This window comes from Falco rusticolus, chromosome 9 (genome assembly GCF_015220075.1).
Source record: "Falco rusticolus isolate bFalRus1 chromosome 9, bFalRus1.pri, whole genome shotgun sequence".
NCBI lineage: Eukaryota > Metazoa > Chordata > Aves > Falconiformes > Falconidae > Falco > Falco rusticolus.
In genome coordinates, this window is record NC_051195.1 from 51,480,070 (window position 1) to 51,495,763 (window position 15,694).

The 15,694-nt window shown below is 56.8% G+C and overlaps 2 protein-coding genes across 7 annotated transcripts in view; one reads left to right on the plus strand and one right to left on the minus strand.

Moving 5' to 3' along the window:
* NR6A1 (nuclear receptor subfamily 6 group A member 1) overlaps positions 1 to 8,913 on the minus strand; it is a 98,477-nt gene extending 89,564 nt beyond the window's left edge. For all 4 annotated transcript variants that reach the window (XM_037399159.1, XM_037399158.1, XM_037399157.1 and 1 more), the window contains exon 1: positions 8,007 to 8,913. In XM_037399159.1, coding sequence (XP_037255056.1) covers positions 8,007 to 8,913 — 907 coding nt within the window. The remainder of the gene's footprint in view (positions 1 to 8,006) is intronic.
* The window catches only part of OLFML2A (olfactomedin like 2A), a 51,313-nt gene that overhangs the window by 34,017 nt on the left and 1,602 nt on the right, over positions 1 to 15,694 (plus strand). Inside the window, exons 1-7 of one of the 3 annotated variants that reach the window (XM_037399160.1) lie at positions 8,885 to 8,992; positions 13,446 to 13,709; positions 14,019 to 14,126; positions 14,241 to 14,426; positions 14,630 to 14,891; positions 15,007 to 15,240; positions 15,402 to 15,587. In XM_037399160.1, coding sequence (XP_037255057.1) covers positions 8,912 to 8,992; positions 13,446 to 13,709; positions 14,019 to 14,126; positions 14,241 to 14,426; positions 14,630 to 14,891; positions 15,007 to 15,240; positions 15,402 to 15,587 — 1,321 coding nt within the window. In that variant the 5' untranslated portion in view covers positions 8,885 to 8,911. Of the gene's footprint in view, positions 1 to 8,884; positions 8,993 to 13,445; positions 13,710 to 14,018; positions 14,127 to 14,240; positions 14,427 to 14,629; positions 14,892 to 15,006; positions 15,241 to 15,401; positions 15,588 to 15,694 lie in introns of those variants that run through there. The other 2 variants (XM_037399161.1, XM_037399162.1) reach the window with 2 other exon arrangements.

Consider the following 15,694-nt stretch of genomic DNA (forward strand, 5'->3'; position numbering starts at 1 on the left):
ATACCACCAGCTCCCTGAGAAAGCTGCAAAGCTGGAATAGCACCCTTTCAGAGCAACAACCCACAGCAATGATCCTCTCTTGACAGTAGACATGAAGCTGTTCAAATTCATACACTAATGGAACAACAAATAACTCTGTACCTTCACTGACTATGGAAAAAGGGAGTTTGCTTTTTAAAAAAAACAGATATTAATGAGAAATCCAGCTGGATATTTAAGCAGGGTAAGCCATTACAGTAAGTCTCTAAAAGAAAATTAAATTTCCAAGGTGTGAGCATGCAGTTTATTTTCTGGTTACTTCTACACATAGGCCATTTTACTTTTTTTTTTTTTAAGATATGTACTCGCAACCATTCCACACAGCCATTTTGTGCCTCAACTGCATTCTGATTATTTCAGATCTTCAGATCAAAGACTGCCATGAAACATTTTACCAAACAGCACAGTACACTCTTGTACTTAACCTCTTTCACAATGGAGAAAAGTCTTAAGTTTACTTCAAGACAGCTTTAGATTCAAGGTCATTTCAAAGCTTTTAATTACTAACCAGGATTTGGGGATTTTGTCCTCAGCATTAAGAGCAGCTGGCAATCTTACTCATTATTAACTGCTACACACACATTGCAGGCAAGCCATCTTTAATACTTCAGGCAACTGCAGCAGGGCTTGCTGGCTCACCCCCAGCACCTGCCAGCTACACTCACAAGCTCTGAGCCTTGCTATGCCCAGTAAACCACCCCACCATGTCATTTAGAGATGTCTATTAAACACCAGGATTTGGCTAAGTTAGAAAAAGAAGTCAGGAGTATTTTCAGATGCAGTGTTTTTCAAGTTTTAAGTGTTGGAAATGCTCCTTCTGGGCAGACACAGGATGCACTGGAACTGGAACTGTTGTTCCAAAGGTGTTTGGCAGAAGGCTGCTACATGCCAGGAAAGCGCACTGAATGCTTACACGAGCCACTGAAGTCCTGACACCTTTTCCACAAAGGCAGCGCAGAGGCAGCTGGCGTTCCCCCTGCCCCGCCAGCAGTGCCTGTCAGGGTAGGCTGCCCACAGTTCGAGCCAGGCTGGGGCTCCCCCCGGCCACCCCCAAGCCCTGGGGACCCCACAGAGCCTCTGCCCCAAGGAGCAGCTGCCAGCCCAGCTCTCCAGCCCAGGTCTCCCAGCTGGTGGTGAAGCCCCATGTGGGAGCGGGTGCACAAAAGGTTCTTGCCACAGAGGCTTCTGGCCTCCCACCACCAGGGAAAAACTGGCACTTCCCCGGTTTATTTGTCAAGGAGTAAAGTGCTAAACATCCTAAAGTCACACCTTTTGTTTCAAGTTTCCATAACTATTGAAATAGAAAAGGAAAACAGACACAGCACTCAAACCATGCAGCCAAGTCGCCCACTATAGCAGAGCACAGCACCAGAGCCAGCACCCAGACCCCCCCCAGCTGGCCAGCAGCCGACCCAGGTTAGCCCTGCCTCGCAATTAGCCACGGCTACCCAAGCCACACTCAGATCAGGCATCAGCAGAGCAACACTAAGCCACAGCTCATTAGGGCCATTAGCTCAATGCCTCTTTTCTCCTACCAGGCATGCAAGAAATGCTTTCCTGGTAAAGGAATTTAGCAATCTACTTGCCAGTTATTTTGCCATAAATATTATAGCATTTCTTATGTAACAGCTATTGCAGAGGTTTCCATAGAAAGAACAAAGTTAACTCCCTTGTTCCAGTTATAGCATCTCACTCAAAAATAGGAATTCAAATAACCCCCCATCCACTTGCTACAATAAAATATCCTATAGATGTTGACAACTACTATTAACTCACTATTGGGCAACCTATATACTTTTTTAAACAGAAGTTAAAGACAGAAGATGACAAGCATCCACATGTGTATTTCTTCCCCGGTATCAGTTCACAATAAAAGCTATCTCAAACTTAAGATTGTTTCATGAAGAAAGCACAAGACTTTGAAATTCTGATCCTCTAGATAAAAACATCACATTGCTGTACTTGCTGCTTACAGAACATGGAGGCTTGGGAACAGGGAACAAACCTTTACTTATCAGCTACAGAAAAGTAATGAAAAAAATCTCAAAACAAAAACATAGCCCAATATCACTGGAAACAAAATCTTTAGTTCAAGCGTAAGTTGCCTATACAACATTAAATGCTTTTCTTCACAGACTGTCTCTCACAACAGACAGAGTCCTTTATACCAAGGGCATAAGTTACTACTTGTGAATAAGTACAAACACAAGACTTTTTTCCTCTGTCAACATGAAGGAACATTTTTGGTAGGGCCAGCAATCCCTGTTTCCCACATTGTGTGATTGATTACACTCTACCCCTTAGAAGAGTTGATTGGTTTCCTGGTGCCAGGAAAATGATTGATGAATATTTCAAGCCATGGGCCTCTCTTCCTGCTGGGTGTCCTTTTCACATGTCTCCAATGGGCCTGGGGATTTTTTCAAGACTAGGAAGTGTCATTTTTATGGATATCATCCTGCAATAGGGACAGTTCACTGAGCAGAGGCCCTAAGTAAATCAAAGTGAAATACTAAAGGTCAACTCAAGTGTTAAGGTGACAGACCCACACAGCACGTAGCAGGTAAGCAGGAAAATAGAGGTGGGCAAGGAAAAGCTTCACAAAGCCAGCAAGCAAAGCAGGAGGCACTGAGCAACTACACTGTTAGCTTGCCACTGCGAACTGGTAGTAGCAAGTATTACCCAACACTGAACACACGTTTCCTCAGTTTCCTTCCATTTGGTAAAACACTGCAACAGGCCCATCAGAGACCCATTCTGGTGGGAGCTTGGGTTTCTCCTCTTTTTAGATGCATGCACACACACTTTCAAGAAAAAACAACTTTAAAGCTCAAAGAGCATTCTGAGCATTCTGGCTGGCAAGCACCAAGAATTTCTAACAAGACAGCAACAATGAGGCTAAGCTGTGAATTCCCAGGGTCACGCACATAAACCCACTCCAGAGCTCTATGAATCTTCAAACCCATCTCCAAGCACTGCATAGTTAGCACAGACTCATCCTTTAAAATCAGACAGTGTAACCAATAAAATACCAGTTAATTCTTACAGGTGCTCAACAAAGTTGATTAGCCTGACACCAAAAAAGTTACCCAACTGAGTGTTTCTGACTGAGCTGCAGGAGAGGATCACAAAACCACAGAGCTCTACCACAACTGCTATAATTTCAACTAGTTTATACAATGCTACCAAGAAAAGCTCTTCCTGCTACCAGTTCTAGCTTTGCTGCTGTGTAGAAAAGACTCAAGCCTTCGTGACCATTCCACAGGTGCTTTAAGCTAATATGCCAGTGCACTGAAACGGGTACAGAACTGCAGTGGCCAAGGCCAGCTCAGCTCTACTGGTCTGGGAGAAGCACCCTGCCCAGCCCCTACCAAAGAACACTGCCCCAACAGAGCCTGCTGGAAGAAGCTGGATGCTCTGTGTCTGTGTTCAGTATTAATCTAGCCCCTAAAAAAATACCTTTGGTTTATAAAAGTACACAGAAACTCTCTCAACAAATCTGGGATTTGAGTAAGGTAGAGTCACATGCAGAGATCAAACCCAAGTTCTTTTAGTGCCCAAACTGCTCCGTCCATGCAGGCTGAGCCCAGCAGCCCCAGCGCCTGCTGAACTGGCACCCAGACCTAACCTTGGAAAAAGCCTATCTTAATAATCAAACCAGCGCTCAAACTCCACTGCAAAATAAGCCCTGATCTCAGTGGGACTCTGACCCACCTCGAGCCAAACCCCCAGTAACAGGCAATGCTGTACTGAATCATTTGCAGTTAAGAATAATCACTGCTTGCACTCCATGGAAAGGGCATCTCTGTGCCTGTTCTGTCAACAGCTGTAAAGGATATAGAGTCTCCTGGCAAAAGTCTACACAAGACATTAAAGTAACAATATACTTAGGAATAATCCTTTGTAAGTATTGCCAAACAGCATAAAGTCAAGTTACAGCTGTGAGACTGAATGAAGAGATTTTTGGAAGATGTCTTGGTTTTTGGCAGAACTTTCAGAGACCAGAAGTTCTTTTCAGATTTTTACTACAACCACAACAGCCATAATTTAATCACTTGGCCTTAGGATCTGAGCACTCCCACAGATAAACCCTGTGCTTCTCAGCAGCACCAGAGCCTGCATCGATGGCACAGATGAAAACCTAGCATTTACAGGCACGCCATGCTGGTTTACAGTTTCAGAATGAGTACACCCGCTCACTGGCTACCGAACAGCACAGAGAACCCCCCACACCGACCCGAGCACAACGTACACCTTCAGAAACATGTACCGCCATGCAATTCATCTCTCCTGGTGTTTTATATGACAAAAGAATTCTGAGGTTTAGTCCCAAGGGCCTCACAATTCCAGGTTATATTTCCATGAAGAATATTTCAGGTTTCCATCAAGTTTCAGCTAAGAGAGGCTTCCAGGCAAGGTCACACCAGTTTGTAGTCTGCCTGGCATTAGAGCCTTGGCAAAAATCTTTTTCCCTGACGCATCCACAAAGGGAAAAAGGGCTTAAAAAATAATCAGTCTTTCACACTAGTAGACATTTCACCAAGTTTAATTTTCACCGCCTATACAAGCCTGTAACTGGGATGATTAGGCAATGGAAGGCAGACATGCAACTTATGCTCTCTGAAGGACATGGTGTCCACCCTTTGTAAATGCAACCTCTTTATCAAAGAACTGGAGTAGAATTCAGATACTCCAGACATATACTGCTTTCAAGATAAGGTACTGGTAATCATTTACCTGTAACGAACTTCACTGAAGCTAACCTGTCAGTGGTGCATTTCCTCTTTTTAAGAAAACCAGTACAGAACCATTTTTATCAACATAAAAAATCTGGAAGCCTTCTAATTAGGTAATTAGAACTGTAATTAAGACTAAAGCTAAACCTCGAAGAGTCCTCTTGTCCCTCAACTTCCCTTTCTCAATTAACTCTGCAAAGTGATAACCACTCTGGCTTAAAGGCTAAAAAAAAAAAGGGAAGGATCAAAAGGCTAGTTTAATACAGCTGGAAGGAAAGAATGCATTTCAGCTCACCAGCAACCATCTGATGAAACCCTGGGCCAATTCTTTATGTAAATTACTTCATTAGAATTACCAGATTACACTGCTGAAGGCTTTATTTAAATAGCCGGTATATCAACAGGATAAACTGTGCTCTCATTCTCGGAGAATGCTAGTGTAAATGCATTTGTTCAAAGCTACCACCATGTAAGAGTTGAACAGTCATTCAACAAAACGCTTGCACATTCTCACCCCCCCAAAGAAAAATACCACCAATGACTTGCCAGAGACAGGACAGAAAGATGACTATTGCTTCCCAGCAATCAAGAAACAGTCTTCTAGATGGAAAAGTTCCCTCATTTTCTATAATACAGTATCTCCATACTGCTTTATAGCAAAGTGAGAAAAAAAATCCTGTTGTAGTGTCACATCACACACTGCATCTGCTAAACATGCATTGCTAGCCCTGTTTTTAGTACCAAAAGGCATGCATAAACCCATTTTCCTGATTAATGATCTACAGAAGCCATCAATACCAAATTCCAACTTTATACCGAGAGGTATTTTCCCAGTCTTCCCATCAAATTCGGAAGAACTTAAATCCTCTAAGTTACAAGTCTTATTTCCCATCACAGACCCAAACTCAGAATTCTACTACGTATTTTTATCTATTATTATTTACAAAAGCAAGAGCCATCCACATTCAACAAGCCAATACTGAGTCAAAATAACACTGTAGCTTCTTGTTTATTCAGAGACATTTGACTTTTAGCAGCATTGCCATTCGACAACTCAATTTGTTTTTCTTCTAAGTCTTCAAAGAAATGTTTATAGCAAGTAAACTAAGACCTAACTATATCAATGAAATAGTCTTTGTTAAGCAAAGGCTTATCTCATCAGAGGCAAAGCAATCAAGCATAAAGAACCACTAAAAATGTCAGTTGTGCGCCAGTAAAGTTTGAGAGCACTGTGGAAAAGGGAAGGGATGCAATCAGTGGGATTTTTCTTCGAAAACCTTACATTCTTTGCACTTTTACAGCTTTCCTCTTCTCCCTGGTTCATTCAGATTAGTAACCTACCTATCTGAAACTCTGATAATTAAGGGAGCACAAAATTCAAGCAGTTTCCTGATACTTAAATCTGTCTTTCAAGAGCGTGCTACACAGTGTCCAAAATTACCTTAATTCTAGATAGCCTGCTTTATTGCTATTTTAGTTAAAACAATTAGAGCCATCTAAAAGCCATCATATTTCGTTCAGAGTAAAAAAATGCCAACTGAAGCTATAGGGAAAACAGTCTGAAATGGGCCCTGTTGAGAAATAATTGGCAGTAGTGCAAGAAAAGTGGACACCGTAATGAAATTACTTTTAGAAAGAATTCATTTTACTCATTGCCATTGATTCACTTGATGACAAAATATGCTTCTCGCATCAAAGGGGACGTAGATGTACTTCAGATTGGTAAAGGAAAACCATCATCTTATAATACAAGAATGTCAAATGCCCCCTCAAATCATGAGGCTGCAATTGCCTGTAACTGCCGAAATGAAAACATGCAACTGCACTTCAAAGTTATTCAAAGGCTTCTTTCAGTGAAGATGCCAATAAACTTATGGCAGTTTACTGTGGCTTAACGCAGAAGCCACGTGCAGAGCTTAAGTTCATTAATGATTTTAACACAGCCACCAAGGATATAATTCTATATATACCTCTCTATATAATCTCCTGTGTATATAGATATAACATCGTACCATTTTAACCACTTCTGTAAAGAGTGATGACACTGTAGCTCAAGGTATCAAAAGTGCTATGAATCTTCCTTAAAAAGAGGAAAGGTTAAGAGTCTTCAATTGCCATTACCATTTGAAGATATTTTATAAACCAACAAAATACCAAGGCAACCTTTTCTGCTCCTCCCCCGGCAGCCGAAGCTTTAGAAAGACTGAAGGTCAAGCAATGTCTCAACACCGTGCCAGTATTTCACATTTTTGAAGGCAAAGTAGTAAAAGGCTGTTACATCACCCACTGAAAAGGCAAACCGCAGCCGCAGATACAACGTCTGTCCCACGAACAGCTACTCGAAACACGCAAAGAACTCTTAAAACTGACCTGAGGAAGCAGATTCCCCTCGTTTATCTTAGGGGGGAAACAGTAAACTCAAAGTATCGCTACCGCTGCGTTACGCACCACAGGAACAGGCGCTTCCCAAATTAAGGTAGAAAGTTCTGCAAGTATCCGGGTTGGGAAGGAGCATCCACCCGACGGGCACCACGCTGAAGGGAGGCGGCAGCGCCGGCCGCGGCCTCGCACAAAGGCCCCCGGTTCGGAGCCACCCCGGCCCCGCCGGGCCCCGGGCCCGCCAGCACCGCGCGGCGGGGGAGGCCGGTGCCTCCAAGTGCCGCCGCCGCGGCCTGAGCAGCGGCGTCTTTTGTCTGCGCGAACCCTTTGTAGGGGAGAAGGAAAAAACCAGACGGGACCGGGTACCTCGGCGGGGCGAGCTGCACGGCGCGCCACCGGGGACAGCCCCCGCAGCGCCGGCCCGTGTCTCACGGCGCCCGCCGAGGGCGAGAGCTGGACACAGGCCGAGGGGCCGGGGGCTACACACCGGGCCGAGCTCCACGGGGCACGGGCCCCCGGCCCGGTGCCACTGGCCGCGTAGCGCGGTTCGGTACGAACGCGGCCCCCCTGTCCGCGGGTGGAGGGGGGGTGTGGGGTGGTGCTAGAGCGGGGCGCAACCCCCGGAGCCCGGCGGCCGCTGCAGCCCGGGGACCCCCGCCCGCGCCGCCCCCGTCCCGCCGGCGCTGACAGCGCGGCCCTTTGTTGTGCCCCGCGGCCGCGCAAAGTTGCGCCCGCTGGGGGCAGCCCCGAGGTGGCAGGCGGAACCCCCCGGTACCGCGGCCCAGCCACCGCTGCCGCCCCCCCACCACGGCCCCCGCCCTCCCCCGGCCCCGCGAGCCCCCGCGCTCCACTCACCGCTGTGGGGCGGCCCCTTGGCGGCGGCAAGGGGCTCCGGGAGCTCTGCCGGTGGCTCCAGCTCCATGGCGGCGCCGGGGCCGCGGCGGGCCGGGGCGCGGCGGGTCTCAGGAGCCCCGGCGGCCGCGCTGCCCCATGGCCGCTCCGGGCGCTGCTGACAGCCAGAGCCGCCGCTGCGGACGCCGCGCTCGGGCCGGGCCGGGCCGGGCCGCCCCGCCCTCCCGCGAGGCACGACGGGAAGCGTAGTTCGCCCGCGCCGCCCGGATGTACCCGCGGGGCAGCCACGCCTCCGCCGGGCCACGCCCCTCCCCGCCGGGCCACGCCCTCCCCGCGCTGCGGGCTGCTCCCTGCCGCTCCCCGCGGGCACCGCCCCGGTGGGCTCCGCGCCCCGGCCCGCCCCGGCAGCGGCGGCTGCCCCCAGCTCCCCTCCGCCTCGCTGCGGCCGGCGCACCGGGAGCGGCGGGGCGCTAGGGGGCACCTGCCGACCGAGCCCCGGAGCTCTGCCTGCGGGACGGGGCGGCCCCAGCGCGGGACGCGCACCGGGCAGCCCGGGACGGGGGAACAGGGAGACACCGGGGGGCGCCCGGACAAGCCCGCCCGGGGCACCCCCCTTGGCAGAGGAGGGGGAGTGGGCAGCCCGGGGAGGGAGCGGGTAGCGCCGTCGGGCCAGTGGCCAGCCCCGGTACAGGGAGAGCCCGGACGGCCCCGGGGCGGGCACGGGCCAGCTCCGCCCGGGCGGGACCGCACCGCCCCCCGTCGCCGCGGCGCCGCTCCTGGGGCCGGTGCAGCCGCCGGGGCGGGGCGGGGCGGGCCAGGCGAGCGGGCGGGCGGGCGGCTCCTCCCCGCCGCCGGGCCGGGCCGGGCGGAGCGGGCGCTCGGTGCGGGCGCTCGGCGCCGCTCTCGCCATGCGGGCGCTGCTGCTCCCGGCGCTGTTGCTCCCGGCGCTGCTGCTCCCGCCGCCGGCCGCGGCGCGTGGGGCCGCCACGGTAAGCACCGGCCGGACCGGCACCGACACCGGGGAGTGGGGCTGGGGTCAGGGCCGGCGCTGCGCCAACCCGCGGGTGCCCGGGACCGGGCGGGGGCAGCCCCCCCACTACCCCGCGGAGCTGGGGCCGTCGGGGCGGGCGGAGCCGGGGCGGGGGCCCCGGTGGCGGCAGCGGTCGCTGCCGTGCCCAGGCGGGCTCTGGGGGAGTCCCACGGCGGAGCGGGCGGGAGCGATCCCCGCCGCCTCCAGCTGGGGCCGGCACCGCAATCTGCGCCGGGGACCGTGTCCCCGCGGGCCGGGCCCCCGCTCTGAGCGGCACGGACGGTGTTTCCCTGCGGGAGCAGCTTTTGGGGCAGCGAAGCTCCGGCGAGCCCCCCACGGGCAGCAGCCGGGCCGCCCCGGACACCGGGGAGCGGGCACAGACCCCCGCGCCGGGCCCGGGCCGGAGCGTGGGATGCTCTCAGGGAAGGGCTGGGGCGCCCCGTGCCGCGGGGGGGGTCCGACCGCGAGCGGGCTGGGTGGGTTGGAAGGTGCCCAAAGCCCAGCGCTGCCGTGATGAGCTCTGCAATTAGCGCCTCCGTGCCAGAAAAGCGCGGCCCGGACAAGACTCCCCCGCGGAGATGAGAGGAACGTGGGAGCGGGAGGCGGCAGCGCGTGGGAGCCGGCCTCTCCCGTGGGACCGAGGCCTTCGCTCCCAGCCCTCCCCACCGCCGCTCTCCCCCGGGGCCGGTGCCCGGGCAAGGCTGGAGCCGGGACATGGGGACCCAGCCCAGGGCGAGAGTGGTGGGAGCAGCCCCCAGGGAGCAAGGGTGCAGATGCCAGGATCACCAAAGCGTTAAAAAGCCAAAATTTTCCAAGTCATTTGGTGGAGTAAGATGAAAACGCAGCTGTTGTTGGCAACGGTTGGCTTGGGAGTGATGTCTGGGGGAGCCCTGCGCTGGAGATCCTGCAGGATTTCGGGGGTGATGCTGTCTGAAGGGCTCTGGGATCCACAGCCCACAGACCCGCGTGGTGCCGTCACCACCTCCATCCCTCCCTCTGCACCAGGGCTGTGCTTGAGGGTGAGTTTTTCAGTTCTTGCCGTTGGGGCGAGGTCCTGTCAGTGGGCATTCGTGTGCCACCCAAGCGCTTTGCCTGGTCGTGTCCCCGTGACTAACACGGGACGCCTGAGCTGTGCCAGCGCCCGGGGCCTGCCCACCATCAGCCCCGGCCCTGCTCTGCCAGCACTACTCTGCCACGGCTCCCCGTGCTGCAGAACGTGTTTAATGTGTTGTGCCAAGCCAGGGAGGAGAAGGAAGAGGAGGGTGACATGGTTTCCCTCCTGTGATGGGGACATGCCTTCCAGCAGCTGTGTGAGAGGCACGCCATGCAGCAGCATGCTTATCAACGCAGCGTGTTTTCCTCCAAGACAAGTCCTCTGGCAGCAATCAAAGAACAGCCTAAAAGCTGGCCAAGGTTCATTGTCAAAGGTCCCGCTTTCTCCAAATAATGGCACAAACTCAGTGCTCACATGGACGCTCTTGCAAGAGGTCCCAGAAACCAGGCAGCGCTGGGAAAATTACCCGGCTTGTAAAACTGGGAGTGAGGAAACCCTTGACAAAGTGCAGGGATGCTCTCCCACACCAGCCATGGGTGCACGGCCCTGCCACAGAGCTGGCACCGGGCTCCAGAGCAGGGGCAGCACCCACCTGCCTGCACCCTGGGCTGGGGTCTTCAGCCAGCGAGAAGCTTCAGGGAAAGACCCACCTGGAGCCCCCAGGGCGCTGCAGCGGCCCCCAGGATGGTTTCTTAGGGAGCCGTCACATTCCCACTCCGAGTGGCTGGTGCAGTGTGCCAGCCTTTGGCAGGGGCTGCCTCGTGCCCCCACGTCCCGACCCACCCGCACGCTGCCAGGCAGCGGGTCCGCATGTGCCAGGGTGTGCGGGCTGCCCCTGCCCGGGGGGTGCAGCCAGGCACAGGCTGATGGAGGGCACCCAGCCAGTGCACCAAAGTGGGGTGACCCTCGGCAGAATGGACCTTGGGGGGACTTTTTTTTTTAAGACTTCCTTGTTTATAGTCCTTTCCGTATAAATAGAACATACGGTTCCTGTTTAAGGAAGCCGTTTAAAAGGCAGAATGAGGTTTAATGTTACTACCCTGCGTGGAGGTGGGCAGCTGCCCCGGCTGTGGTACAGCAGGGCACATGCAGTGAGCGCCTGGGCAGGGGCAGCCAGACACCCCCCCCGGCCCCCTGCACCCACTACACCTTGACCCAAGGTGAGTGGATTTGTCTGTCACTGCATGGCCATGAAACAAAAGTGGCTGCTGGGCTCCAGGGTCGCTGCCTGCCTGTTTGGCCCGCTGCCCACCCCCCTGGCCCGCTGCCCACCCCCCTGGCCCGTTGCCTGCCTGCCCGCTGCCTGGGCCAGGGGCCGTTCGCCGGGACGCAGGAGGGAAGCGGTGGGAAGCAGGAGGTCTCTGGGGAAGGGGTTGCCCCCTGATGCAGCCAGGTGGGTTCCGTTTGCGGCCCCCCATGCATGGCGCAGTGTAAGCAGCTGCTGGCAGCACTGCCTGCGCAGCTCCGGGCCACTTGCACCCACCTCGGCGGGACACGCGGGGCCCCACGCCAGCCGTGCCTCCTGCAGCCGCGCTGCCGAGGGTGGTGGGAGGGAACACGCGGCCAATGGCCGCCGCTCCCACGGGATCCCGGGGGAATGAGCTTCCAGCACAGGCAGCTGCAGCCCTTCCTGAAGGCGCTGAGGGCAGGCAGGATCGCAGCCTGCGCCAGGGCAGTGGGTGGTGCTGCACGGGGGCAGCTTCTCCGGTGGCCAGTGCCTGGGGCGTTGGTGGGATCAGGGGACCCAGGCTGGGAGCTCAAGTGGGGCTCCCATGGGGTGCACCAGAACCTCATGCAGAGCTCCCACAGGATGCTTGTGTGCACCAGGACCTCGTGCAGAGCTCCCACAGGGATGCCTGTGCACCCTGGGACCTTGTGCAGCGCCATGTGCATAGAGGGACAGAACTCGTGGCAGGGACAGCAGCCCAGCCTGGGGGCCCGGGAGCTGCCCCGGTGTGTGCTGAGGGGCCAGCAGCTCGTGGCCGGACTGTGAATCGGCCTGCCTGTTTGCACAAGTGCTGGCATTGCCATGGGCAGGTCAGGGGGCCCAGGGACATGTGAGAGCCTGGAGAGGACGTGTTTGGGGAGGGGGTCCTGCTCCCAGCGCTGCTGCTCCCTGCCGAGACAGAGCTTGATTAGATCCTGTTCAATTTACAGCCCTCTCAGCCGCCTGGGGTTTTCCTCCCAGCCAGCAGGATCTTGGTTTTCCTTTGAAGGAGAAAGGGTTTTTTGAAATGCAAAATGCAGGAGGTCTTGCTGCTGCTTGAGGAAGGGAAGCCCCTGGCCCTGGCTGGGGGGCTGTGGGGAGCTGGGGGTCCCTGCCCCGCGGGCAATGCCCAGGAGAGCTGCTGCCTGAGTGCCACCAGCACGTCAGCCCGGTTGGGCACTGGAAGGACGGTGCCTGCGTGGCCGTGGGTGCTGCCCGCAGCAGGACGTGGGCCCGTGGGCCTCTGCCCTTTCCCAGGCCGCGCCGTGCTCTGCGGGAGGATGGGAGAGCTGGGGCTGAGCTCGGTTCCCAGCTCTGCCACCGCTCTGTTTCCCAGGGTGAGTCAGAGTCCCTGCAGGAAGAGCCCTCACCCTCCAGGGTCACCACACTTGCTGTCCTGTCTGCCACCCTCCTGTGTGCTCGGGGCAGGCACATCCCTGCAGCCAGGGCACCCGGCAGCCTGACCATGCTCCCTGCCAGCCCAGATGTCCCCCACGGGTGCACAGCCGGTAGAAGGGGGTGAGAGGGGTGGAGGTCCCCATCCCGCCGGGCAGGCTGAGCCGCAGCCTTGTTCCCAAGCACAACGCAAAGATGGAGGGAGAATGGTTTCTTATCTGCAGAAAGCAGCCAAAAAGCACCCTGGGCCCCGTAGCGTGAGTCCGGGCCATGTGTGGAAACAAGGGAGTCCTTGAATGTGTGCCTCAGGCCATTGCCGGAGTCTGGAGCGGCCGAGCTTGCCCCGAGGTGGCTGGATGTCACCATGAACAAGGGACCCTGTGTGGGCTTGGGGCTGTGGGCGTGGGGGAACAGAGGCGCTTCTGGGTCTCCTCGCCACCGTCCCTGCTCACTCGGCTCTTGCTGGAGGCTGGGAAACAGCAACAGAAATAGGACCAAAGTACCTCGGGGTACAAAGCGCTTTGGTGGCTGTGGGGGCGAGTGGCTGCCTGGGTTTTGTCACTGTCACCCAGGTGCAGGGTGCTCTGGGCCAGACGATGCCCCACGGTCTTCAGGACATGGCCAGGAGCCCCAGAGGCAGTGGGAGACCTTTGGGCACGCAGCAGAGAGGGAGCCAGCCGTGCTGTCTTGCTGGGGTCACAGGGCCCCATGGGGTGGCCGGGTGGGACACCAGGCTTACTGGCTGCCCCACCGCAGGCGCTGGGTGAGGCAGACCAGGTCCGGATGACCTCAGAAGGCTCCGACTGCCGCTGCAAGTGCATCCTGCGGCCGCTCAGCAAGGACGCCTGCAGCCGCGTCAGGAACGGCAGCTTGCGGGTGGAGGACTTCTACACAGTGGAGACAGTAAGCTCGGGGGCTGACTGCAAGTGCTCCTGCACCGCACCCCCCTCCTCACTCAACCCCTGTGAGAATGAGTGGAAGATGGAGAAGCTGAAGAAGCAGGCACCCGAGCTTTTCAAGGTATCTGCAGATGTGATGGGACTGTGGGCTGGGGGCCAGAGACCCCTTCCCTGCATGCAGGAGCCCATACTCCCTGTCCCTGCCCCGGCAGGCCCACAGGGCGATGGAGCAGTGTGGTTGCTGCGCTCTGGCTGTGAGCAGGGACAAGGACATGGGCAATCAGCAGCGGCTGCACAGCCCTGCCCCAGCCCAGCCTTGTGCCCCAGCCCCATGCTGCATGCCCTGTGCCCTAGCCCTCCGTGCCCCAGCCCTGTGCCCTAGCCCTCTGTGCCCCAGCTCCCCGTGCCCCAGCCCTGCTCTCCTGTGCAGCTGCAGTCCATGGTGGACCTGCTGGAGGGAACACTCTACAGCATGGACCTGATGAAGGTGCACTCCTACATCAGCAAGGTGGTGGCCCAGATGAACACGCTGGAGGAGGTGAGTGAGCTGCAGCAGGCACCATCCCCACAGTGTGCCCCATCTGGCTGCTTGGGACCATCTGGGGGAGGTGTGGGCTCCCTGAGTGGGGCTCCAACCTCTCCTCTCCTCCAGACCATCAAGACCAACCTGAGCAGAGAGAACGACTTCATGAAGGAGAGTGTCCTGCACCTCACCAACCAGATGAGACGCTACGAGAACTACTCCGACATCATGATGAGCATCAAAAAGGAGATCTCCAAACTGGGCTACCAGCTGCTGCAGAAGGATGCTGCTGCCGTCCCTGAGACCAAGGCACAGGTACCCCCCACGACCCCAGCCCCTCGCAGCCCCAGCTGGTGTCACTGGGCTGCTGTCGTGGGGCAGAGCCATGCTCCCCCACGGCTGTGGCGGGGGCTGGCAGCTCCCAGGAGTGCATCGGGGTGCACCAGCCAGCAGCCAAGGGCTGGTGCCTGCACCCACTGCCTGGCGTGGTGGGGGTCTGACGGGGCTGTGCCCCCCAGAACACAGCGGGCGGCCGAGAGAAGGAGGTGGGACGGTACCCCAGCACCCGCAAGGCACTGGGGGACAGGGCAGCCCCCCGAGCACCCAAGGAGAAGCAGCTGAAGCCCGAGAAGCCCAAAAAGGATAACGCAAAGGCCAGGGGGGGGTCGCAGCCCACGCCCAAGCCCAAGCCACCTGTGCATCAGCAAACTGTGGTCCGAGGCATCACTTACTACAAGGCTGGGCAGGTGGGAACAGTGGAGGGACCAGCTGGCAGCCGCGGTGAGTCCCCAGGGTGGGGCAGGGGTGTGGGGGGCTGGGGGCACCCTCCCACCGAGGCGGAGGGCCAGGGGCTGCCCTCACAAATGCACCGACCCCCTGGCTCGTCCCCCTGCAGAGAGCCCCGGGAGGGGGGCAGCTGCACCGGAGCGGCAGGAGGAGAGGGGCCCCCCACCCCCCCCAGCTGAGGGCACCCCAGCCCAAGCCGTCATGCGGGCAGAGACCACTGTGCCCAGCACCACAGCTGTGCCCAGCACTGCCCTGGCCGCCCGCAGCACTGCCCGCGTCATCCCCGCCACCATCCTCGGGCAGGGGGCTGACAGCACCGGGGGCCCTGAAACACCAAACAGAGGTGGGTGAGGGGGGGGCTGGGAGGGGGCACCTGTGGCCAGGCTGGGTCAGCAGTAGCCCTGCTGTGTGGAAGGGCTTCCCACCCTGGAGGAGGCAGACTGCCTGGGGCAGGGGTAAGACTTCGTCCTCCTCCTCCTCCTCCTCCTCCTCCTCGGTACCCAGTGAAGGAGGTGGAGTGTGAAGGCACCATCGAGTCCGTGGAGCCCCCCATGGAGCACCACAGCTACGGGCGCAACGAGGGAGCCTGGATGAAGGACCCGGCAGCCAAGGACGACCGCATCTATGTCACCAACTACTACTACGGCAACAGCCTGGTGGAGTTCAGGAGCCTCGACAACTTCAAGCAGGGTGAGGGCTGGTGGCCGAGCGGGCACAGGGGCCCCGGCTCCTCCTGGGGGAGCACCCAGTGCCGTGCAGCACCGGCTGTGCTGGGCCCTGGGGCGGTGGGCAGCTGA